The 26,724-nt window shown below is 46.2% G+C and overlaps 1 protein-coding gene across 8 annotated transcripts in view; it reads right to left on the bottom strand.

Moving 5' to 3' along the window:
- Window positions 1-6,263: 6,263 nt before the first annotated feature.
- Window positions 6,264-26,724, bottom strand: part of USP48 (ubiquitin specific peptidase 48) — a 63,692-nt gene continuing 43,231 nt past the window's right edge. For all 8 annotated transcript variants that reach the window (XM_036443809.2, XM_036443811.2, XM_036443812.2 and 5 more), the window contains 9 exons: window positions 26,382-26,492; window positions 23,567-23,697; window positions 23,104-23,210; window positions 22,285-22,389; window positions 16,934-17,089; window positions 12,859-12,984; window positions 11,435-11,483; window positions 10,225-10,251; window positions 6,264-8,956 (listed from right to left, as the gene is read on the bottom strand). In XM_036443809.2, the coding sequence (XP_036299702.1) occupies window positions 8,934-8,956; window positions 10,225-10,251; window positions 11,435-11,483; window positions 12,859-12,984; window positions 16,934-17,089; window positions 22,285-22,389; window positions 23,104-23,210; window positions 23,567-23,697; window positions 26,382-26,492 (835 nt within the window). In that variant the 3' untranslated portion in view covers window positions 6,264-8,933. The remainder of the gene's footprint in view (window positions 8,957-10,224; window positions 10,252-11,434; window positions 11,484-12,858; window positions 12,985-16,933; window positions 17,090-22,284; window positions 22,390-23,103; window positions 23,211-23,566; window positions 23,698-26,381; window positions 26,493-26,724) is intronic.

The following is a 26,724-nucleotide window of genomic DNA, read 5'->3' as shown; positions in this document are numbered from 1 at the left end:
CCGTTTCATTTGTAACCATTTATAATAAATAGTATGTCAAACAGACGCGACCCTCAAGGCCCCCTCCACAGGGAGGGCTTAGGGAGGACTCCAGTCTTCATCTGTTTACGTGTTTATTGGGCACCTGCTGTGTACTTAACAAATGACTGTCAGCCCACCTCCCCCTCTGTCTTCCCAGCCACAGGGACTGCATTTCCTTAAGAAAAAGCTCTGGCCCTTCAGCAACCCTGGCATCAGCCCCTGGAAGACCTGAGGCATGCAGGGCTGCGTGTTCAGTCCCACCGCAGCTGTTCCCCCCCGAGGATCTCACCCCCTCCAAGAGATTAGCATTAAGAGGGAGTGACAGGACCTGTCTCGTCCTCATCCCATCCTCCAGCAAATGGGAAAAGGCAGAAGGGACGTGGAACTGGGCCCTTATTTTCCAGTCCCTCTCCGTCCAGTTCCCCCTCCTCAAGCTCCCCCAAGCCATGGATGAGAACGGAGGCCCAGCCCCAGCCTCTCGTACTTCCAGGAGTGGCCTGATCCCAATGCACATACGGATCCGGGGGGACCTGGGGCCTGTGTTCCGGCATTTCTACTAAAGCCGAGCAGCGTTGCTGGTGCCAGGGGCCACAGACACTGTGAGTTGCTGGTGGAACAAGGTTAAGGTCAGGGCAGGAGGCAGACAGCTGCTCTCTGGACTCCTGGAGCATCACCTGCCAACCATCCCCCCCATCGAGGCCCTTTGATTCCTCGCCTGGCATGTGACCTGGGCCTGGGTCCCGGACCCTTCTCAGCAAGCACCGTGGCTACAGAGCTGGTTTGGAGTAGTCATACGAGGGAGAAGCTGAACCAGCACGGCCGAGGCACCGCTGACGGTGCAGAAGGGATTTCCCTGCGTAGCCGTCGCCCCAGCCAGGCATGTCCCGCAGGCACCGGCTCTGGAAGATGCTCAGTGAGAACAGATCCTGTTTGGGAAGGGCCCGCTGAAAGCCTCCAGACCTGGGGCTAGGCCCACCCATCTCAGGGAGGGCACGTGAATTCAGGGTCCTCTGAAGCATATCTCCATATTTTTGGGCATATATATATATATTGATTTTTTACAGAGACAAAGGGAGAGGGATAGGGAGTTAGAAACATTGATGAGAGGGAAACATCAATCAACTGCCTCCTACATACCCCCTACTGGGGATGTGCCCGCAACCAAGGTACATGCCCTTGACCAGAATCGAACCTGGGACCCTTCAATCCGCAGGCAGACGCTCTATCCACTGAGCCAAACTGGTCAGGGCTCCTTTGGCTTATTTTTGTATGCCCTGCCAGATGTATCCTTAATCCTGGTCACAATCCCAGTGCTTCTTCCTGCTTCTCTAACGACTTCCCCAAGGAGCCCCCCACCCCCGCCTCCCTTCATGCTGAGACTCCCACGTCTGGCCAGGAAGGCGGTGCTGAGATACGGCTGCAGGCTGCGAGCGAGACGAAGGCGCCCCACCTGAGCTGGAGCGAGGGGCAGACGGCGGCCGTGGGGATGTGGACATGCACTTCCTGAGAAGCTGCAGTGACCTTTCATGGTTTGGGCCCGGCAGACTCCCAGGATTCCCAAGGGCCTGAGGTCTGTTGGCACCGGGGGACCAGGGACTAAACGTGCCCAACCCTGGCCAGGCAGGCCAACGAGTGAAAGCTCCTCTGTGCCAGGCCTCTCCGTTTCTTCTTTATAATCAAGGAGCTTTTCAATTACAGCATTTCCCTCTTTCCAGAAAACCTCAGTGCAAGAGCCTTCTAATCTCCAGCCGGTCCCGGGGTGGGGGCAGCATTCTGAGACTGGCAGGGCCCCTGGGGAGAAGGCAACATGTGCCGTGCTGGGGGGGGGCTGGGCACAGGGCCTGGCACGGAGCCCGGGCATGGCAGCGAAGGCTGGACAAAGGCCCCGCAGCTTTGCTCTCCTTGCCCTACTTCAATCCAAACCACTCAGGGCTGACCAGTCATGCATGGCTGCCTTCTGGCACCAGCCTTTGCTTTTCCACTTAATACCGGTACACTGCGACCTCGCCACAACCCCTGCTCGCCAAGTCCTCGAAATGAAAGCTGGCTTCAGAACGGCTGACATCTAAGACTGGAGGGTAAAAAGGTGGAAGGCACAATGAACTCAGAATAATGCACGATGCAGTCCTGCAACGGGAAGGAGGGAAATAACTGCCCCCTCGATGCCCACCCCTCCCTGGCTGGATCAAAGGGGAGGAAGGTGGGGCCAGAGACTGCCCAGCAGGAAAAGCAAGGGGAGAAAACACAAGAGCGATGGGTCCCCAAGGTGCGTTGTCTGTGCAACAGTAAGATCTAGGAGGGGCCCTCACTGGTTTGGCTCAGTGGATAGAGTGTCCCTCGGTCTGCGGACTGAAAGGTCCCGGGTTCGATTCCGGTCAAGGGCATGTACCTTGGTTGCGGGCACATCCCCAGTGGGAGGTGTGCAGGAGGCAGCTGAATCGGTGTCTCTCTCACCGATGTTTCTAACTCTCTATTTCTCTCTGTAAAAAATCAACAACAACAACAACAACAAAATATATATATATATATTATTTTTTTAATATATTTTATTGATCTTTTACAGAGAGGAAGGGAGAGAGATAGAGAGCCAGAAACGTCGATGAGAGAGAAACATCGACCAGCCGCCTCCTGCAACACCCCCCACTGGGGATGTGCCCGCAACCAAGGTACATGCCCTTGACCGGAATCGAACCCGGGACCTTTCAGTCCGCAGGCCAACGCTCTACCACTGAGCCAAACCGGTTTCGGCGAAAACATATATATATTTTTAAAAAGATCTAGGAGGGGCTGGTAAAGGAGAGAGGGGGGTGCTGTCTGCAGGGCTGACTGACTGGGAGAAGGCAGAGCCACTCCAGTGAGCATGACAGGATGAGGGGTGGGAGGTGGCACCAGGAACTTGTGTCTGGCTGCCTTGGGCCTTGTGTCTGGCTGCCCCGCTGACGCTGGAGATGGCACAGAGGATGCCCCCTGGGGGCCCCCTCTAGCACACAGCTAGAAACCCCCCCTGTGAGGGTGGAAAAGATAAGCCCCCACGTGGTTAGACCGAAGGAAGAGAAGCTCTCCCCCTGAGGTCTTGCTGTCACAGAAAAAAAGGAGTGTCTAGTGGACCCTGAAGGATCATTTATTTTCTTGGCTGAGAACAGGTCATGTGGCTCCCGGTGGGATGTGGCGAGGAAGCCGGCTGAGCCCCTGCCCTCGGGCACAAGAACAGTCTCATAATTAGGTTGATTCATTTCTGGGATCGGAGTGGCTTTAGGGGCAGACATAAGATCCAGGCCAGCCCTAACTCCGGCTCCCAGGAAGACAAAATAAAATAAAAGAAACAGTTCCCTCTAGTTCCAGAATTCTAAACGGTCTAGCACTGCTAGGAGCCTCTCACCCCGAGTCAGAGCCTGCTCCAGCTGAGAGAAGATGCAGCGAAAAGGCCAGACTGAAGCCAATGCAGAAACCACTCACGGGCTGATGCAGAGAAGTCCCCAGAGGCCGTCCAGTTGGGCGACTTCCCAAGCGCACTCCCTGGAGCTCCGAGGGCGTGGGTGGGTGCGGGCGAGGAGCTGAGGAGCGGAGGCCACGGTCTCCTTCCACCTAGTCCATGTTTGACAACTTCCACCCCTCCAGCTTCCCTTCAGAGAACACTGCGGCCCAGAGGGAAACACACTTGTCCCGGATCGTAAAGACCGGGTAGCCGTTGAGTGTTCCCTAGGTTACAAACACAAATACAGCAGAGACCGAGGGGGGCGGGGGAGGGGGCAGGGGAGCCAAGATTCGAGTGCGCAAAGGCCAGCGTGCCGGCCGGCAACCACTCAGCCCTGGACAGAAAGCCCAGGCTTTCTGTCTCCCCTGGGGCGGGTCCCCACTTCCTGTGGCCCAGGCCGGCCTGCTGGCAGCACTGACAGATCTGGGGTTCCAGCTGCTGTCACGAGGCTGGCTCCCTTCCGGACAGAGAGCAGTTCCACTTCAAAGGGCCTAGCCTCCCGGGTCTTAGCCAAGTCCTTGAAAGCAGGGTGCTTTTTCCCGTTAGCATGTTGGGGCAAACAGACAATGGCCTCTATTTGAGATCCACACGGTAGTTACGCTGGACATGGACTTCACAGAGGATTCAGAGCCTCATGGGTGAAAGTGTGAAACTGTATGAGAGCCACGTGCCACCTGCGCTTGTAGGATGGAGGACCCTCGACAACAGAATCCCCATCACCAGAGACCATGGTCTTTGCTTCCCCTGGGACATGAGGAAGGCTCGGTCCAGCAATGAGTGCGTGCAGATCCCAAATCCAAGAGCAGTCCAAGGTCAGCCAGAAGAGATCGTACCCTCCTAGACAAGTCACAGGATGAACTCTGCAACCTCCTTCTTCCTAAAATTTGATGAGGCTCAGGAATGAAGAAATATCACCAACTTGTCCAAAACATGCATTAAAAAAAAAAGTGCCAAGTCCTGGCCGGATGGATGGCTCAGTTCGTTAAGAGCATCAACCTGATACCCCAAGGCTGTGGGTTTGACCCCCCAGTCAGGGAACATACAGAAATCAACCAATGAATGTCTGAAAAAAAGCCAACATTGCCCTAGCCGGTTTTGTTCAGTGGATAGAGCGTCAGCCTGCGGACTGAAGGGTCTCAGGTTTTATTCTGGTCAGGGGCACATACCCTGGTTGTGGGCTCGACCCCCTATGAGGGGGCGTGCAGGAGGCAGCCTATCCATGATTCTCTCATCATTGATGTTTCTCTTCCTCTGAAATCAATAAAAGTATATATATATATATATATATATATATATATATATATTTAAGAAAATCATTTCTCTCCCTCCCCCCACCTCTAAATCCAATTATTTTTTTAAAATGTAAGTGCTGTGATATGGTTAACAGTATGCTGTATTAATTTGATAAAAAACTGGTTCTGTGGCTTATTTGTTGGGGGAAAGCACAAGAAATACCTGTTCTGTGCACTGTAGTCAGGAACATTATTCATGTCTCAAGAGGTGAATGACAAGCGTGAGGCCCGGGCCATGGAAGTAGCCTAGGCTCTGGCCAGTCTTGTGCTGCCCGGTGCCTCCGCGGCTCACGGCACCTGTTCCTGATGTTCTTGGCAACACATGGGAAGCTGCCCATCGGACATAAACCTCCTGGGAAAGGACCTGCCCATCGGACATAAACCTCCAGAGCCCATTCTGTGTCCTGAGTATCTTTCAATATAACCCCGCAAATAAAGAACCAATGAGGCTTGTGTTTGACCATTAGCTTCGTGTTCCTTAAGGGACAAAAGGAAACATTCCTGTCACAGGACAACCAGACACCTTTGCAGGCATTTTAGCTCCCAGGGGCCACCAGGGCAGGGGGTCCAGGTAGCTTGGCTTTGTTTATTCTTCTTGAAGACTCGCAGAGGACTCCAAAGCGTTTTCTCACAAAAGTAGAATCTAATTACAGAGTAACACAAAGTACTTCACCCCAATAATTTTACTGTTTAACTTCAGCGCGCAGGGTAAACAAGGCAGCAAATATTGCCTTGTTCTCTGCACTAAGAAAACTTAAGACAGAGCAAATGAACTTCTGTCATAACATAAATGGCAAAATTATCTGGAACACAGGTGACCCAACTTCTCACGTACGTGTGGTACCTGGAACAGCTCGCAGGCTTCTAAGCCCAACGGAATAGTAACATTTGAAAACACCCAAAGGCTCCGGATGTGAGGTTTGCCGTCTCTCTAGACTTCCCCACACTCAGGACTCTGCACAAGGCTGTTCATTCAGTGAAACGTGTCAAAGGGGTAGTGTATCTAACTTTATTTTAATGAATAAAGGATGCAAATGTTGATCAAATCCCGTTAATATCAGTGTCCATAAAAAATAAGGTTTTGGAGGTCGTCAGCTCTTGGTCTCTAGGATCAGAGATGCAGCGGGTCATGGTGGAACCTGCGCCGTGGGAAGAGGTGCTCACAGGTGCGTGGAGTGAGAACCGAACATCGGAAACACTGGCTTTCCACCTGCCTGCACTCTGCTCCCAGCCCTGTAGCACGGACCAGGCTGCACAGGGAGAGGGGACGAGGCCCCTCCCTGATCCTGGAACAGGAAGGACAGGCTCCCATGCCCTTTCACTCCAGCAGTCACATCAGCGGTAAACCATCCCTCGGGTATTTAAAACAGGTTTTTCAAACCCAGCATTCGCTTTACATACTCACCGGGGTCTGACCACATAGCCTAAACCAACGGGACACTTAGAGGAACAACAAAAATTCATCTGGACGAGGATTCCATAGAAATAAAAGGACACTCGTTTCTTTTTAATTTGGCAGAAAGATAACAGTGATTCCAAACAACAAAGTCCTTCGATACACAGGAAGATACTTATTCCCGCAGGGAATGAAGACGTCCCAACGGCAACCTCTGTTTCAGGTCTGACGTGTTGCACACCTCAGCGCGGGACTGAGGAAGGGCCGACAGGGGAAGGGCGGCAGGAGGACTCCAGCTTTAGGAACCTTCTACCAAGGACTGGCCTGACGTTTGGAAAAAAAAAACCACGTGCGTGTTAAAAGCCCGAGGGAAAGTCTCCGCACTGAAATGTGGTCACAGCCAACTGGTCTCCATCTATTTGTCACTACAAAGCAAGAACTGGGCCTTCGGTTAAAGCGTGGACCTGCTTTCCCCTACTAAGTGGGGAGGGTGGCACTGCAAGGGCACTACTGCAGGTGGGAAAGAAGTCCCAGCCTGATCCCAACAGCTCGGAGCAGCCCATGGGGACAGATCCCACCTCACCGGGTCTCGGACCCAAGTTCTTGCGTCCCTGACACAGCGCTGTGGTGCTGCGGTGCACAGCCAACACCTGAGCAGTGCTGACGGGACAGGGGAAGACCACTGCTGGGGCTACGAGGACAGGCTTGGGGAACACCCCCTGCTCCCTGGGCCCAGCCGACCCCCAGCCCTGGGGAGCGTTGCTAAAGGAGTTATTAAAATGAGATTGGGTCACCTGCCCGGAAGACGCACACAAGGCCGCTATTTTGTGCCACTGCTTGAGAGCGAGGCTCAAGTAGCATAATTTAAAACTACTAACAGCAGGCTGGGAGAAATAGATTGGGTTTCGGGGAGCTACTGACAGGTTGATGTCAACCCCCAGGAAGAATGTGCTCTGGCAAACAGCTGTTGACGAGGAAAAGGCAGCTGCTCTCTCCAGCCCTAGGCAAACCTCTGCACAAGTCTTTGCCTTGGGAAAGAATAAGTCGCTTGGCATGTTATTCCTCTTATGCGCCAGCTCCATTGGGAGCAAAATAAAAGAGCGAGATCTAAAAAGGAGGATCAGACCCGGCTGGCGTGGGCCGGTGGTGGAGCATCGACTTGTAAGCCAGGTCATGATTGGGATTCCCAGTTCAGGCACCTGCCAGGGTGGCAAGCCCCATCCTCTGTGTGGGGCGTACACATCTCTCATCATTGTTTCTCTTTGCCTCTCTGAAATCAATAAAAAAATATTTTTAGAAAGATGATCAGCTCTCTGTGGCCTTAACTGAGTCCTTCCCTGTGCTGACCCCAGGTGGGAACTACTGGCTCCTGGGATGGCTCGAGGCTCCTGGGTGCCGCTCTCCCACACAGTGTCTTCAGGGGGCAAAGACCGAAGGCATTGCAAACACAAGGGGGATACTCAGGAAGCTATAATTTTGCCCAAAAGCCATGGCTATTCTGATAAAAAGAGGGGTGCTGCCACCAGGGCGCCTAGCCCTCCGAGTGAAACCCGTCTCCCCCTCTGTTGAGTTTCAACGTTTAGAAAAGGGGGAGCAGGAACCCCAGCACAAACCTAGAGGGGAAATGTTAGCAAGAGAGACCCCAGAGATGTACATACATGCTCAACAAAGGAAACAGGTAAACACACTCCCGCCATAAACTCTTATTTGAAAGTCCTTCAGTGTTCTTAGGAGTATTGCTTCGGTTGCATGTCGCTCATGACAATAATCCTGAATTGGGTAAAATGGCCACTCTCCCCCGTTTCAAACAGAGTGATGTAAAGATGCTTTCTGGCCATTCCGGAAGAATGTTTTCAGAGAGAGAGGTGAGAGATGCGAAGGATGGTGGACTTGAGAGACAGGAAGACATTTTACAAAAGCCTGTGTTGTCCACGCTGCTCTTCCGAGGTCGGATTGTTCGAAAGTGCGAGACGGGTCTGATTTTCTGCTCCTGAGTAAGCAGAACCGGAGGGAGATGCCTCCACACGGTCTAACATTCGTCGTCCTTTCCGGAAGGCTTGAAAGCAAAAAGCCTTTGAAGTCAGAAGCGAGGCAGGGTCCCTCGGTCACTGCAGGTGCCCCCTCCTGTGCCCGACACCGAGAGACAGATCGCCGGGCAGCGTGAGGCGGGCGTGCTGCAGCCGACGCGGAGAGGCGTCTAGTCTGAAGATACTTTCCCACAATCATGGCAAGTTCTTCACTTCCATGCTTTATTGAAAGTAAAATAGGAATCAAAGACAGGTACTGGTAAGCAGATTATGTCTCTATATAAAAGAGTTACGGTTAGCTCAGAGCAGAATGCTGTCCCGTTTACTGTGATACAAATTCCTATGGACCAGTGCATCTGGCACGAAACTCGAGCAAGGAAATAGGACAGAATTTCACTCCCTCCCGTGACTATAAATCTCGTATGTAAACATGATTTCCTGTTACTGCTACTAAACTGGTTTGATCTTTATTCGCCTTTCCCCCACCCCCGCCCCTTAAATAGAAAACCTGAAACATTTCCTTCAAGTCTGAGGCCCTTCAGTGCAATCGGCTTTATTTGACACAAGGCATTTGGGACGGTCACTTTTGAAATGGTTTTCTGCCTTTTGGAAGAGTCACGTAATGATTCGATTCTTAAATCCAGCTTTTCGTTAATGCCCTAACATGTCGATCTCCTCTTCCCTTCTGGTCATTTCTCAGCGGTTGGGAAAGGTCCGAGAGATTAATGTCCAAGGAGACCAGTACCTGGGGAAAGAAACACGTGGAAGTATGGTTACGAACCGAATATGCAGAGTCCACGCATAACCTTCGCCCAGAACACACCACCCCCTGGGACCATCCACCTTAATCATCGAGTGCGGTGGACCCTCGGTGCTGAAGGGCAGGAAAAAATACCAGCCACGCCCTGGCTGGTTTGGCTCAGTAGATAGAGCATCGGCCTGCGGACCGAGGAGTCTACGGTTCGGTTCTGGTCAAAAGCACACGCCCGGGTTGCAGTCTCGATCCCCAGGAGGGAGCAGGCAGGAGGCAGCCGATCAATGATGCTCTCTCATCATTGATGTCTCTCTCTTCTGCTCCTTCCTCTCTGGAATCAATGCATATATTTTTAAAAATCAGCCAACAGTAGGTTTTCAGCTAAATCCCATTTCTGTTCAAAGCCATGTGTTTGTTGTCTTCATGCAGTTAATGAGATTTGACTGACACATCTGAAGGCCATTTTTCATAAAAATGTCTTCTCTGCTTTGGCTGTGACATCAAGGGTTTCTTTGCAGTCATGATGCGCAGACAACAAAGGGGCCCGGGGAGGAAGGCTTTCCACGGGCCAGTGGTTCTGTCACTCATTTCCTTTAGCAAAGGCACCCTGACATCCGATTCAAACTGACTCCTGGGCAAAATCACAGCCTGCCTAAACCTCTAGAGCCGGCCACAGCCAGTGAGAATGGCAGCAGTAAATGCCAGAGGTCTGTATTCGGTGGATTAGTGACTAATACTGGTGTCTACAACTGTAGCAGCCAAGATGTAGAATAAGGCACTGCTGTGTCTCCATCTAAAGTAATAACCCAAGACATGCCTTAACTCTAAATAGATTAATGAAACCTTTTCACTGAACCTCATGTAGTTCAGCAAATTCTTCTCCTCTAATTCTTATCGGTTGCATACAAACTGTTTTGCTCGCAGATGCGACTGACAGGGTGAACTGGAAACAGGTTAAATATAAACCTCGAAATGCCACTAGCTAATTCCCCCACCCCACGCCACGCCCCCGTCAGACAAAGAGAAAGCAGAATGGACATGTGCTAGCAGATACTGTGACCACACAGGCCCCATCTGAAGCCGAGTGCTGAAAAAGGTAATGAAGAAGCTCAAATAAAAAATGCATTTAACTAAAATTAATTTCAGTCATGAGACTCAGATTGAATTAAATTTTAAAATCAAATTATAGCCTTCACTTTTATAGAAAATTACAGTATGACTCTGACATTCACGAACAGAACATGACAAATGTAACTTACCTTTAAACCCTTCTTCTGGCATACACACTGTGGGGAGGAGGGGGGGGAATCCAAATTAGAAAGACTGTCGTGACAGATAGTAAGGAACAAGATCATGTCAATGCCCAAAGATGAGGTTTAAAATAACTTTTAATTACTACACCCATAATCATTACTTTTGAAGTTATGGGTGATGATAATCAGATGACATTCTTCGTTTTTACATTCTGTGCAGCTCCTGGGAAGTCTGGAGACAACCCTGGGACTGACCTCGGAGCCAGACCCCCCTCCCTTCACCCCCCACCCTCCCACCAAATCCCTCTACGCCAGAAGGAACCACTTCTGACTCTAGCAGCCATTTCTTACGGTGTGCAACCTTTTCCCCCTAAATCACATGCTTCTGTTGCCATTTCACTATTTTAGACAATTCCTCAAGGAAAGAGACTGGCTGCACATCCTCCTGCCGACACTGTGATACTTTGTTGTTAGGCCGATCTCCGGTGCTCACATCACTGGCATTTTTAAACGTTATTAACACTGCCTGCAGTTGGACCCTTCGGTGTACTGTGGCTGCACTGCTTGTCTGGTTATGATTTTTTCGTTTTTCTGAGTTGGTGGCTCTGCACTATTTACGTGTTCCATCTTCTCTACACCATCTCCAACTCAAGGGCAAGCTCTCAAAGACCCGTGAGCCTCAGGACAGTCCAGTTTCCTGAAGCCTGCACACATCCTGTGGCTCCTCCCGCGCTGGGTGAGCTGAAGGGGCGGGCCTCAGCCTCACCCTCTGGTTTTATTTCCTCACTGAGCTGAGACACACACTCCAGCTGCCCTCTGAGGTGCGGGGAAAGGCAGCGTGACATGGAGGGAAAGCAACGGGCTGGGAGGGGCTGGGGTACAGCGAGGTGTCTCCTGCTTCTTACACAGTTTCCTGTTCTCAGGCTCATACCTCACTCCCACTTCCAGGGGCGCCTGGGCCTCCCATTCCTGTGTGCCTGACTGAATTAGCCTTGCTTCTTGGTGACCTCTTCCATCTCTAGGCTGACATTTCTTGTTTGTTTTTTCCCGGGTCAGCTAAATAATTACTACTCTTTTCTCTGCTTCCCATTTTCAGCATGTGGAACCCTTTTTTAAGGTTAATAGTATTATATTATAGATGAAAGCTTAAATACCTATAACTCCACGTCCTTCTAACAAGTTAATCAACAAATTCCTATAGTAGATTCGTCTTTACCTTGCATGACATCATCCATTGCAGCATAATCAGCGATTGGTTCATCAGCCTAGACAACAAAGAAGACGATTCAAAACATAAGGGAGAGGCAGCCAGGAGGAAGTCTGGCCCAGGAGTGGACTATGTGGCCACAGGACACAGATCTAACCACTGTCCAGTACAGAACTGGGTTCGAGCCGCAGCCGACAAGGTTGAGGATTAATGGAAGGGTGGCCTGCCTTGTAATGGGTCTAAACTCATCACCCACAGAAGTGCACATGTATGTGGCATGTTTTCCAGCTCCTAAAAACACCTCTATATGTAGAGAGGTTTAGATACCAAGGTTACTAAACGGATTTAATTAATGTGAATTCACATGCTGGTGGTGGCCAAGTTAGGTAGGAATAAAAAGCCAGACTGGTCCTCTTAAAAATACTAACTAGGTTAAAATACATTTTTGTCCTGCCTCACTAACAAGAACAAAATACCCTGATCCTTGTTAGGGCAGAAGCCAACACAGAGCCCGAGCTTCTGGTGGGATTAGCTGGAAGGACTAGGGCCAGTGACCAGCGGGGAATCTAACTGCCCATGGGAAGTACAAACCCGTTAACAGTACTGCTGTTTCTAGGATTTCAGACAGGCCTCCTAGGACTCAGCAAGTCAACAGGCTTTCACAGTAATACCACAGAACCTCCAGTTCCAAGAAAGTAGAAAGTGATCAGCAGGAGGGGTGGGTGGCAGGGTGAGGGTGCGTTTATGTGTGGGGCAGATAGGGGTCTGCTCCATCATGTCAGGGCCTAGCTTATCTCCCCAGAACTGAGGCGCCTATGTCACAGTTCAAACACCCTACGAACACTTTTAGCACAGTGGGGATGCTTCTGGCCACATACAAACAAAAGCAGCAAATGAATGTGTTGAGTAGGTACCTCTACACACGAGAACCATTGGGCAAATAAGGCTGGTTCAATGATTCACTTTCTTCGATGATTCTACCTAAAGCCAGTGTCCATGAGCTGGACAAGAGGGCAAACAAAAGTGCTTTGACTGTTGAGGCCAAGCCTCGGGTCCGTGTGATTCCGAACACGACAAGCTGCTGTTTTTGAGCCGCGAGGAAATGAGCGAATGCTTTAATAGCAGAAGTATTGTTGATTCTGCTGATCCAGAAGTTAGGGAGGAGGCGCAATCTAGATCCATTATTTTTAACAAAATTATGAAAACTTCAATGATGCCGTGACCTCCTCTAAGTCCCCGCAGATCGGCCAGAGCTGGTGAACCGAGAAGCCAGCACGAATTCGTGGCAGTCACCTGGTACCACAGCCTGCTGGGGACCCAAGCAGCTGTAACCTCCACCGTAGCAGTTCACACGTGGGTGTGCAGCATTAGAACGTTGCAGGGAAAGAGAAGGAAAAAACCTAGAGATCCTCAGGGAAGAAGCCGTCACTCACCTTTAACAAAATGACAGACTCGGGAATGACTCCAAGGGTGCCGAGGGTGGCGCTGTCATCAGTTAAAACCTTTCCATCGATGGAGAGATTCTGGTCAAAAGGAGCCACTGAAAATGCATGCATGATCTGAGAAAAGAAAAAGAAAAGAAAGTTGATATAAAGTAAAATGCGGAGACTTATATCTTATTTGGGTAGATTCCTTAAAAGATAAAAAGAACTGGAGTACAAAAGACATTACTGTGTGCAGGTAGCCAGCCCACCTGCTACCTACGGATGGAAGTTATAATCCCGCCTCATCTGGGACCTGCCCTAGGAAGGCTGGAAGAGGAACAGTTACACCCACAGATCCGCTAGTCCTGCGCCCGTCACCTCTTCGAGGGCGGGGGTGGGGAATGAAAGGAGCAGAAGGGGCTGAGCTGACGGCTTCTCTGGTCATGAGGCTTGAACAGGGCCACTACTGTCACTCAGCCCAAGTCCCACGGCCTTGTAATCACCAAGTCTTTAAATTAGCCCGCAGGCACCGAAGCCGGTTTGGCTCAGTGGTAGAGCGTCAGTCTGCAGACTGAAAGGTCCCAGGTTCAATTCCGGTCAAGGGCATGTGCCTTGGTTGTGGGCACATCCCCGGTAGGAGATGTGCAGGAGGTGGCTGGTCAATGTTTCTCTCTCATCGACATTTCTAGCTCTCTATCTCTCTCCCTTTCTCTCTGTTAAAAAATCAATAAAATATATTTAATAAATAAATAAATAAGCCCGCAGGCGATTTGGACTCTTCTTCCTTCTGCTTGGATTCCTTTAGCAAGCAGCCTGGACTACACAGTTCAGTCCTTGGAACACATATTCTTAGACCGAGTCCTTCGTCTAGGAACCAAAATTGGAATTCCTTAAAGGTGAAGGACCCTAGTTCTAGCCTAGTGTTAAATTAAATACATTCAGAAAGACTACTAGGTATAACACTTACACATTTTCAAACTCAGAAAAAAAATGTTTTCATTTTTATTACATCCGGTGTGCACTGTATCATGCTTCATAACTTAGTTACATCCTCATGGAGTGCGTTCTATTACATGTATTTTCCATGACTCCGATACCCATGTTAGAGGAAAACAATCCTACCTTTCCATGTACTCTCTTCCTCTACCCTTTGAAGCTGTGAAGACAAAACGAGCCTAGCAAAGCAGCCTGAACCAACTGTGTATAACAGGGACAGGAGATTCTCATGCTGGGACAGCTGGGGCCAGAAAAGTGGTTTAACGGCACACAAATAAGAACCTCAACGGGACTTCTCAAAAGGACATCAGCCCCCGAGAAACTAGCAGGGATTGATCAAACAGGGATGGGAGGCTACAGTGCACGGACATCATCCAACAGCTGCCTACGAAGCAACAAGCCTGTTTCTGGGAAGAAGAATCCACAGGGCAGTTCTCCCAAAGCCAGCCGAGCACGGGCCCCGGGACCTGTGAAGAAGGTAGTCACACGGAGGCATCTGAGACAATGACTGTGGGTCAGCTGCTTGGCTGTAGGAATGCTGGTTCAGATCCCTGAATGCTCATTGTCTTTGCACCACGCTATGGACTAACAACAAATACTATGGAACACGAGACACAAGTACGATGGATGAGGGGCTGATGCTCAGACTTTATTATTTTGAGCACACAGACAAGGACATTAAAATTCACTCAAGAACTAATGAAACATTTACTAAGAAGCTACCTGACAGATACTGTGCTAAGTGCAAGAAAGATCAAAGTGACTGACGCCGCGATGGAGTTCACAGGAGGGAGAGCAACACAATGTGAAGGTGGCAGCAGCGGGAGGTACCTGTAAGATCCAGGGGGAAAATGGGGGAGAGAGAACAGCCAGCTCTACAGCCAGAGGCCAAGAAAGGTTTTGCAGAAGAGGTTCAGTGACAAATGAAAAGTGTGTACTAATGAGGAGAAAATGATTTTAGAACAAGGGAACAGGCTAATTAAAGACATGGAGGTCTTTGGTATGATAGCTCATAAACCATAAGTACTAGGAGAATGCCTGAGTAGAACTACTATAAGCCTCTTTAAAAAGTAGATACAGCTTTCTTGATCTATAGAGAAATAGGGAACAATGTTTTCCTAACAGTGAGTGGCTCCCTGCTGCTTGTTGGTGTGTGTGTGTGTGTGTGTGTGTGTGTGAGAGAGAGAGAGAGAGAGAGAGAGAGAGAGAGAGAGAGAGAGAGAGAGAAATAAGGAAATGTACAAGCAATGGCTTCCACTGCCAGCCATTTAACCTGTGCCAACATTTCCTCCTTTCTAAGGCAGGCAATACCACCCACTCAAAACCTATTCTTGGGAAAATGAAATAACACAATAAAATACTGTGCATCCTTTGAGAAAGGAGATGAATAAATTATACTTCATTTACTTTATGGCATCATAGGTGGATGAATTAGTAATTTGGCCAAGCAAGTTTCTTCAGGTTTTAGAGAGCTGCAAATGAGTATGTCTGGGCTAAGCCACTGACAGTTTTACGAAGCTTGCCGTCCTATTAACTTGGAATTGTAGTATTTCCTGGAGGAAAGGCTCCATCAAACACACACAAAAAAAACATGCTGTTCAAAAAACCACCCACCGTAAACGCGGAAGCTGTCCAGGCTGCTGAGGTAAAGGGGTCGCATCCAGCTGCAGCTTTCAAAGCTGCCACACTGAGCAGCGGGAAGAGATGACATTTCGTTGCCCTTTGTCTGGGCCCTGCTTGGGTCACAGCGGTGCTCGAGCAGGTGGGAGATGAGGGGAAGGACCCTGTAAAGGAACCTCTGAGCAGCTGCTGCCTCCTAACAACCCATCGGTGCAGGTTACATGCTCTGAGATGGAGGTGATTTCTGCTGACTCTTCTGACTTAGTCTTCAAAAATGGCAGCCCACAATAGCAGCAGCACAGGCTTTTCAAAGGCCGCCACCACAGGGCCCTTTGTGTGCTGGGAAAGGGTTTCAATGTTCGAGGTTTACCACTGACAGGGAGAAAGCCGGTGACAGAAGCAAGCTTTCTCAGATGGAAAAGGTACAATAAACAGAGGGGAGAGACTGTGCCAACACGTTTATTTTCAGAGCCCTGGGTTCAACCGAGGGAAATACCGTTCCCCGGACAATCTGGAACACATAACACCCTCAAAGGAAGCCTGTACTTTTGCCTCAATTACGATGATAAATATCAGCAACAAGAAGAATGCGTAACCATTGAACTCTGCCACATGAAAGTAGCAGAGAGGGGAGTTTGGTCAGCTTTTTGGACATATAGCAGGGACTGAAGCAGATCAGGGGCCAGACTTTTTTCCTGGACATCTTGAACTTATCAGCCCCCTCTGCCTGTGTTTTGAGATATACCATTGGCACGCTCATTGACAGTGCTTCAGCGCAAGCACCGAGAAGTAACATGGGCGTGAAGCCTTTTCACAATGCCCACATTGCATTCGTTAAATCGATCTGTAAAGCAATGCATGCTTTTAGGGGGATAGAGAGAAAATGATCTAAAACGAACCTTTAAGAAAAAATATGAAAACACCAGTCTGAGAAGAGAGGTGAAGGTAATTTTAAAATTCTGCCCGACAGACTTATCTGACATAAAAAATATTATGATAAAAATAATTTCTGACTCATCCAATAAACAATTAAGCAGCTGCCTTTTACATCCCCTTAAATTTGACAGATCCTGGTAATAATCGGCTCAAATGCCCATTAAATGGTCAAAGAACAGCAAACAGCACAAACAAGTGAGAGACTAATTATTCTAGAACAACCCCAACATGGGAACAGACTGACACACAATTTTCTCATTGGAAAGCTCAAATTCCAGAAATCAAAAACACTTTCATCTTCATAGAAAGCTTCTTGTCTGTTCTAGAGAACTGTGGCCATTTTAAAGAAAGAGTTATTTTAATGTTGGGGCCCAGCAGGCATTACTCTAAAACCAATAAAACCCTCTCAGTGGCTTAATACATGACTAGAGATCAACCTAGAAAAACCCATTACACATATAAACATGGGTGGAAAGCAGGATTTATGAAGGTCCTTTGCATCTATAAAATGCTCAATGTTAGCTGTTCTCACCTGAATTTTCAATTCTTTCAATGTCTGATTAGCAGAAACAAGAAGTGCTTTCTCGCCGCGAACTTTCCTATGTCGCATACTCCGTCGAATAACTTGCTTTTGATAGGCAATGTAATTTTGATGCGATATCTTTTGCCTTTTTGTTCCTCCGTTGCTCTATAATAAAGATTCAAAACAAAGAAAGCAATGAAATGATCCACAGTATTACCTGTGCTCCACTTACGGGTTCCCTAAACATTGAAGTTCAATGTCAGAAATAAGTCAAGGTAATCAACCAAAGAACTTGTATGCACACATGCATAACCCATGGACACAGACAGTAGGGGGAGAGATGACATATGTAATACTTTCAACAATAAATTGTTGTTGTTTTTTAAATAATCTTTTCTTCCTATATTACTTTAAAAAATATGTAGAAACTCATTTTAAGCAGGCTCATAAAACTGAATAAAGAATGAAATGAGATATCCACAGTTGTTTTAAGAAGACTTTATTAAAAGGACATTTAAAAGCAAAATGATATGTCTGACCTTAAATCAGAATACATGTGATATGCTGGAAAACTCTTAAAAAAATTTTTTTAATCCTCACTGGAGAATATGTTTATTGATTTTAAAGAGACATAGAGCATGTATGGGCGTGGGGGGGGGGGGGGCGCAATGGAAAGATATGTACACATGTAATACCTTAATAAAAATAAATAAATAAAAAATAAAGAGACATAGAGAGGAAACATTGATTGGATGCTTCTTATATGTGCCCTACCAACAGGGATAGAACACACAGCCTAGGAATGTGCCTGGCTTGGAACTGAACTCACAACCTTTTGGTGTACAGGATGACTCTCTAAATGACTGAGCCACCCGGCCAAGGCTAAGATTATTAATTGAATTCATCATCCTAACTTATTTGCACTAAATATTTTCTTCTGTTCTTGAGAAAGTCATGGGAATTAAGTATAAACTACTGCCGAAACCGGTTTGGCTCAATGGATAGAGCGTCTGCTTGGGGACCGAAGGGACCCAGGTTCGATTCCGGTCAAGGGCATGTGCCTTGGTTGCGGGCATATCCCCAGTGGGGGGTGTGCAGGAGGCAGCTGATCGATGACTCTCATCGATGTTTCTAACTCTCTCTCTCTCTCTCCCTTCCTCTCTGTACAAAATCAATAAAATATATATTTTTAAAAAAATAATAAATAAATATAAACTACTGAGAACTTTAAACACTTCCTTGCAGGTTTAAGCATTTAGACGTGAAATGTCATAATGAACTTAAGGGCAATTCAGAAACAAAATAAAGGAATCCACATGAGCACGTAATACATTTTATACTAGTCTTAAAGGAAAAAAATAATAGGTAAGGACCAAATGTCATTCTACAAGACTCATCAAGAGCCTAACAAGCTCTGGCTGGTATGGGTCAGCGGTTAGAGCATCAACTTACATAACAAAGGGTCACAGGTTCAATTCCTGGCCCTGGTCAGGGCACAGGTGGGAGGCAAACAATCAATGTGTGTCACTCTCACATCAATGTTTCTCTCTCCTCCCCTTCCCTCCCTTCCACTCTCTCTACAAATTAATGGGGAAAATATCCTTGGAAGAGGATTAACAAAAACAAACAAAAAAGAATCCTTTCCCTGGTTTAATGAAATCTGAATGAGGTAACCACGAGGCACTGGAGTGTCAGCTGCACACGGCAGAGCGGTTTAGGGATCATTTATGGACACAGAAGCCACAGTCGTTACCATGGAAGCCCCAGAGATTTTTACAAGCGGAAGAGGCTCAGGATCAAACACAGAAGAACGTTTGTTTAGGATGATGCCCACAGGCTAGGAACTGCACCAGGCTAGCTTCAACGACTCTGACAGATGTAGGAAAGGTTAAGTAAACGTGGGAGTTCATAAATAGTCAAAGCTGGTGAAACATTCTCTTTAATCTCGGTCGACAATTGAAAGGAAAAGTAAAACTGGACCTTAATTACACAATTAGGAAAAGTATCTACAGCAATGTAAAATTTTACTTTAGAAATATAAAAACAACCAAATAACAAAGCCCTGAGCATTAAGCATGAAACATTTTTTAATGACTGGTTTTAAATGGGTCTAAAAGCTTTTCCCAGAATTACTTTAAAAGCAAACAAACAAAAAGCCATAGAATTTAAATCCAACTTATCTGACAAAAAGCAGCACGATGGTTTTAGATGGCTTTTAGTTACCTAAGTGATAACCAATACTGGGTTCATTATTAACCTAAATTGTAGATAAGGTCAGAGTCAAAGGAACTAGGTTGATCTAGCTTAAGAGAAAAGAGGAAGAGAGATTTGTTCATCTCCATTAAGGACAAGTAGAAATCATTTGCTATTATGGGGATTTACAACAGCAATTCTAAAAGCTATCTATGAACTGAGATACTGTAATGTACAGCTGACACTGAACAACACGGGTTTGAACTCTGCAGGTTCATTTTAACGTGGATTTTTCCTCCCAATAAATACAATCAGTATATTTTCTCTACCTTATGATTTCCTTTTATTAAAAAATATATATTTCCATTCATTTTTAGAGAGAGAGGAAGGGCGAGGGAGAGAGAAACAGCAATGCGAGGGTAAAACATCAAGCAGCTAGCTCCTGCACGCCCCCTACCGGCAACCCAGCATGGAACCTGACGGGAGGAGCCCAAGATGGCACCCAGCCAACTGAGCCCCTACGGCCAGAGTTCTTCCTCATGATTTTCCTAATAATGTTTTCCTTCCTCTAGCTTAATTTATTGTTAAGAATACAGTATACATTATGTATAGTATACAAGATTTGTTAACTGACTGCTTACGCTGTCGGTAAGGCTTCCAGCCAACAGTGGGCTATTAGGAAAGTTTCTGGGGAGTCAAAAGTTATACGTGGATTTTGACTATATGCAGGGTCGGCAGCCCGAACCCAGTGTTGCTCAAGGATCAACTCTGTTACAAAGAAAAGGTCTGAGGAGGCTGGCATTCTGAAACGTTGATATTCTGGGACTCCACTTTTTTCTAAAGAAGGAAGGTTACACTTGAGATTTTATTGTGGGACAAGAACTATTTAAAACATCTAGAGTATTACAACTTCCAAACAAGGAGAAGGAAGACAGAAGAAAATTACAAAGTATAAAGTGTAATTACAGCATAAAAAGCAATGTTTCCCAACATTCTCTATCATATTTGTACATGTGAAATCTGTTGTCATCCACAACGAAGAATTCCACATTCACTTTTGTAAATTGCTGTGGTTATGACCATAATGAATAAAACTACATATTCAAAAAAGTCAGATTCCCAAAAGCCTAAGTCACTTGAAAATGTAAAGAGTTTTCTAAATATTTCTTAGTTGGAAAAGCAAACCTTGAAATAACGGAAACTAAGAACAATAAGAACATACATGTCAAGTTTTCCAAATTAATTTAAAGTTTACCGGAAGGAACAGAAAGTGAGTTGGTGACCACAGGTAATAAACAATATAGAGAGAAGATGAGAGTCCCATACACCTGAGAGATAAAAATTAAAACAGTATGGTGTTGCCAGCCAAGCAAATAAAAAAAGAGAATGAAGCTGTAAATGAGGACGTACACACACACACACACACACACACACACACACACTCTCTCTCTCTTTTAGCATATCAACTAGGAAAGGAAACAGACTTGTTTGTAGATCTGTGAAGATCATGGGAGATGAACCGTATAAGAATTTGAAACATGAAAAAGTTGACAATAAACAGGTTACAAAGGCAGAAAGGTTTGCAAACTCCTACCAAGAGACATATTATTTGACTCTGTCATCTCTCAAAAATCATCCCAAGGAACAGAAGGGATATCTGCACATGGATTTTCATAGGAGGATTATTGCCATTATCCCCTGAGCTGTAAGCCTGCATTCCTGTAAAACGTATACATATAGCTCTGGCCAGTGTGACTGTTGGTTGAGGGTCATCATCCCATGCATAGATTTCCAGTCAGAGCAAAGCCCGGGTTGCTAGCTTGATCCCAAGTCAGGAGGGTGGCCTGCAGGAGGCAACTAACCAAGGTTTCTCTTTCTCATTAATGTCTCTCTCTCAAACCAGTGAAAACATATTTTGAAATGTACAGATCGGAACTGGCACTGAAGTTGAGGGCCCCCAATGCTGACTGACTGAAATACAAATTTGGTGGGACAACTTGAACAAGAGTGGCTGATGGTTGTCAGGAGGATGATGCACAGAAGACACGATTTTGTTCTCTCACAGGTGCCTTACAGTTAACGTTTATGAGATGCGACAGCACAGAAAGCAAATGCTGACGTTTCTCTCTACCAGCTGGGAAACCACAGTAACATGTAGCTCGGGGAGACCAAGATTCAAGTCGAAGAGGGCTTTTCTGACTTTCTCATCAATGCTAAAAATGAAATAGCAGGATCGGTGAGCACACACAGGACAAGCCCAGAGTTCCGCTCTCACAGATACAGCAGATGATCACTATACCACTTACTCCGTCAGGGAGAACGACGGCCATCATTTGACTACCCTGTATTTTGGCAGGAAAAAAATCTCTCATCTGTTAAAACTAACTCTAGGTAGAGTAGAAATTCCATGAATTAAGGTATCCATAAAATATCCTGGAATACAGTGGACTGACTTTTGGAAAAGACCAAGCTTACCTACATTGTACAGCAACCAAACTTATTCCTACGTTATTTCCTGTTCTTAAGACTATTTTCCCAATACAATGGACATACAGAATATAGTCAAGGAGGCAACTAACCAATGTTTCTCTTTCTCATTGACGTCTCTCTCTCAAACCAGTGGAAACATATTTTGAAATGTACAGATCGGAACTGATACTGAAGTCAACGATCCCCAATGCTGACAGAGGCCTCCTTGGTTAGTTGCCTCCTTGCCAACACAGCCAAAGGTATGACAAAAAAAAAGGAGAGGAGATAGAAAATCATAACAGAACCAGAAAAGACTAATGTTAATATGGTCATTTGTCTACTTACAGACCCAAATATCTCATCTATAAAGTCCATTATCAAATCCACTGTTTATTTATTATGAGGAAATCTAAGATAGCCTTTCATACTTGAAGATTCCATAATTCAGCAACAAACCAAGATGTGGGTCTTGTTTAGTCTTCTTTTCTAGCTAAAAATTTGTTACTGTAATCCTGTAATAATGCTGTCCACAGCTTCTCATGGGAAATCAGGACGGCTATTGCCCGCCACCAAAAACGAAGGAAACAAAGGGTGCTGAGGACCCACGGGTGCGGAGAGACGTCTGGGGCACGGAGAGGCTGCCTCCCTGCCAGCACACAGCCGAAGGTATGACAATGAAAAGCGGCTTCAACAAGTACCTGATTAAAATCTGGGTCCTTTTCTCCGTCTGGCTTAGCTTCTTCCTTATCCTCCTCTGTTTCGGAACTGCTCACATTCAGCTCCGGAGCGGAATCCTTCATCACCTGAATGTGTGAAGAAAGCAGAGACAGACGTAGGTCAGACCTAAGAAGATGAGCTACAGGCTTTGATTGCCCCCCGTTATCAAGAGGAGGAACACCTTTATCACCGTTGGGAATCACACACACACCAGAGCTTCAAGACTCAGGGGCTCTGTGTCCTCTTGTAACATGTTAGGTTTTTATCCTGTGGTTTATTCTTGCACTTAATGCATTCCCCATAAATGTAAAGTGATCTCTATAGAACATTCACTGTTGGCTTTAACAATGATGTTATCTTGCAGCAGTTCAAAAATGCTCTCCATTTCTGTCAGCACACTGACTGACTGTCGGGCTTTTACAAGGCTCGAGTGGTACAGACAGAGGAGTTCCAATGCTACTTATCTTCCTCAGGAGGCACAAATGGTCGTGAGGGCCAGGTCCTGTCTATCTTCTTCACCACTGGACCCCCAGCAGTGCAGCCATTCCACACACACAGGTGACATTCAATAAGTATTTGTGTGTCGAATATTCATTCCACCAACTCCACAAGCAACCACATAACTGTTCTTATTCAATTCCTGTCTAATTTTAATTCTTATACCAAAAAGCTCCATGGAAACAAAAATGTGATACTTTGCAATCCTCAGTGAAACTCCCAAGAGCAAGTAAAAAGAAAAAGAAAAAAAAAGGAAAAAAAGCTTTACCATTACCAACCAGGGCCACAAGAGGGACTGGTACCTTTTTATTATCCACGACTTTATGGACATAGATGGTGGCTTGAGTGTATTCACGCAGGTCCCTCTGCTGTTGACACAGTAAGCCCTCTCTGCATTCTGGGCAGAGTTCTAAAGAAAAGTGAAAGAGAAGTGGCTGAGGAATTACTATCGAAGACCCAAATAATTAAAAACATGTATCAAAGTTACCAGTGAGGATCCATTAAACAATTACTCATATTTTATATTAACTGTTGAATTGTTGTACTGTTATATGCAAATAACAATAATACAGAAACCCATTTACTATCCATAAATAAACGAACAAATCATGACATCATTGTATGATGGGCCCCCCCCGGGGAGTATTAGTTTGGACTGCCACGGGACCTTTACTTTTAAGGAGAGGACATAATACCCACGTGCTCTTACTTCCCTTACAATGTCAACTCTTCACTACGCAAACCAAAAGCAGCATGAAAACTTACTCGGCTCAGAAATATACTGTGTTTCTGAAGGATTTGCGTCTTCCACTTCAGTCCTTGTGATTTTAATTACATGATCCACAACAAACAGCTTTTGTATCATTTGCCACTCACTGGGCCATATGAGAGCTATACTGTGCAAAAAAACACAACATGCCTTAATCAGAGAACTGGCGAGATCACCACAGAGGAGTCAGAGGGGAAAGACACATCATCGGCAACGAGGGACAGTAGTTTGGGTGTTTGTTTCCACACAAACGAATGCTACCAAAGCAAAGAAACAAAATGAACTAAAATTACAAGAATCAACTTGGTTAAATCTCAGAAACCTAAATTGAGAAAGAACATAGTTGGATATGATTTTTTACTGATTTTAGAGAGAAGGAAAGGGAAGGGGTGAGAAAAAGAGGGGGTGGTAGGAGAGAATAAGAGGAGAAGAGAAACATCCACCTATTGCCTCCTTAGGCACCCCGAACTGGGACAACCACAGCCTAGGTATGTGCTCTGATCAGCAATGGAATTGGCAATCTTTCTAGTCACACTGGCCAAGGATAGAAAAAATTTTAACTGTGCAAAACATTACCGTGTGTGCCTGTCTGCGTGCATGTGTGTGTGTTTAAACAAATCCTTTCTGAGATGGATAACTCTAAAAAATTCAGGGTAATTTGACCCAGGGATCCCACTTCCAGGAATATATCCCAAGAAACTAGAAACACCAATCAAAAAGGACATATGCACCCCTATGTTCATAGCAGCACAATTTACAATAGCTAAGATTTGGAAACAGCCTAAATGTCCATTAGCAGATGAGTGGATTAAAAAAACTATAGTACACTTTTTAAAAATATATATATATATATATTATTGATTTTTTACAGAGAGGAGGAGAGAGGGATAGAGAGCTAGAAACGTCGATGAGAGAGAAACATTGACCAGCTGCCTCTTGCACACCCCCTACTCGAGTACATGCCCTTGACAGGAATCGAACCCGAGGCCTTTCAGTCTGCAGACCGACGCTCTACCATTGAGCCAAACCAGTTTCGACTATGGTACACTTTTAATTTTCAGATGTATATTATGTATGTTCACAATCAGTGCAGGTGCTACACAATGGAATACTGCACTGCTGTAAAAGGGAAGGAACTCCTCCCATTTGCAATAGCATGATGGACCTGAAGATGCTAAGTGAAATAAGCCAGTCACAATAAGATAAATATTGTGATCTCAGTCATGTGGGATATAATGAGCAACATAAATGATGAACAAAAACAGATCCAGAGACAGAGAAGCATCAATCAGGTTGTCAAACCTCAGAGGGAAGGCAGGAGAGGGTGGGGGTAAGGAGGGCGAGATCAACCAAAGGACTTGCATGCATGCACCGACACCAGGGGGGTGAGGGCATGAGCAGGGTGTGGGTGGAGATGGGGGGGGGTGGAGGTAAAGAGACATATATATTTCCTTAATCAATAAAAAAAATTTTCAGGACAGTGGTTACTGTGAGACAGTCGGGAATAAAAAGAGAAAAGGATGAATAAAAGGTTAAGTACTGAGGGCCCTTCAACTATATTTGAATTTAACTTTTAAATAATTGGTGTCCCACTTTTTTTTTTTTAATTATTATAGATATTTCCCGAACAGGGGAGAACCTAGAAGAAAATATATGTATACTCTAAGCTTCCTGAACTGATGTTAAAAGTATTGATATAGGAGTAATAAACTCCAAATTCTAGCTTTGTCCCATAGGAATATTAATTTTCAATTTTCTTTTCATGGTTTACAGGCAAGGTCAGAGGCATGTCTTATACTAGAGGCCCAGTGCACAAAATTCATGCATGGAGGGTGTGTGTCCCTCAGCTTAGTCTGAATCCTCTTCCAATCTGGGATCCCTCGAGGGTGTCCGATTAAATGGGCAGTCGGACATCCCTCTCACAATCCAGGACTGTTGGCTCCCAACCACTCACCTGCCTGCCTGCTTGATTGATTGCCCCTAGCTGTTTCTGTCTGCCAGCCTGATCACCCCCTAACCACTCCCCTGCCAGCCCAATTGCCCCTAATTGTCCTCCTCTGCAGGCCTGGGTTCCCCTCAACTACCCTCCTCTGCAGGCCTGTTTGCCCCCAACTGCCCTCTCCTACCAGCCTGGTTCCCCCCAACCATCCCCTGCAGACTTGGTCTCCCTCAAGTGCTCTCCTCTGCAGGCGTGATCTCCCCCAACTGTCCTCCTCTGCAGGCCTGACCTCCCCCAACTGCCCTCCCTTGCCCCCCACAACTGCACTCCCCTGCAGGCCATCTTGTGTCCACATGAGGGTGGACATCTTTGGCTCATGGGGGGCAGCCATATTTATGTTAGAATGATGGTCAATTTGCATATTACTCTTTTATTAGATAGGATAGTTATTTAAAATTATTTTAAAAGACAAACTGGTAGCCGAAACCAGTTTGGCTCAGTGGATACAGCTTCAGCCTGTGGACTGAAAGGTCCTGGGTTCGATTCCGGTCAAGGGCATGTACCTTGGTTGCGGGCACATCCCCAGTAGGGGATGTGCAGAAGGCAGCTGATCGATGTCTCTCTCTCATTGATGTTTCTAACTCTCTATCCCTCTCCCTTACTCTCTGTAAAAAAAAAAAAAAAAAAAAAAAAAAAAAAAAAAAAATCAATAAAATATACTTTAAGATTAAAAAAAAAAGTGCTCCTTCTAGTACAGTGAGTATATGAAAGAGGGAAAAACCCACAATTCAGCAAGGGACTAGATTCTTAAAGCGATAAGAAACTTGCTAATCGTTAGAAACCGACAAATGGCATGAAGAGAAGAAACTCACAGTTTAGAATCTTCTTTGGTCATGGAAGCGAATGTAAACATGAGTCCCCCGTGGGGACACAGAAGAGCGCTGTTTCCCACCGACGACACGGGGCTACATCGCGTGGGTTTCCTACTCAAAGAGACAAGGAGGATCAGCAGACCCCACACTGCAGGAGCACACAGATCCGTGCTCAGACAACTACTTCAAAATGAGATAGATTCAAAAAGATATTAGTAATGAAATGTTTCTCTGGATTATTCCTTTAACCTAAACGAAAGCTTTTTAAGCACATGCTAGAAAAAGTAAGTAAAAGGTATCATGACCAGAGTCTATGAATTCTTAAAACACCAAAAATCAACCC

This window comes from Pipistrellus kuhlii, unplaced genomic scaffold, assembly GCF_014108245.1.
Source record: "Pipistrellus kuhlii isolate mPipKuh1 unplaced genomic scaffold, mPipKuh1.p scaffold_m20_p_2, whole genome shotgun sequence".
In the NCBI taxonomy this organism is placed as follows: Eukaryota; Metazoa; Chordata; class Mammalia; order Chiroptera; family Vespertilionidae; genus Pipistrellus; species Pipistrellus kuhlii.
This window is presented reverse-complemented; position numbering and strand designations above follow the sequence as displayed.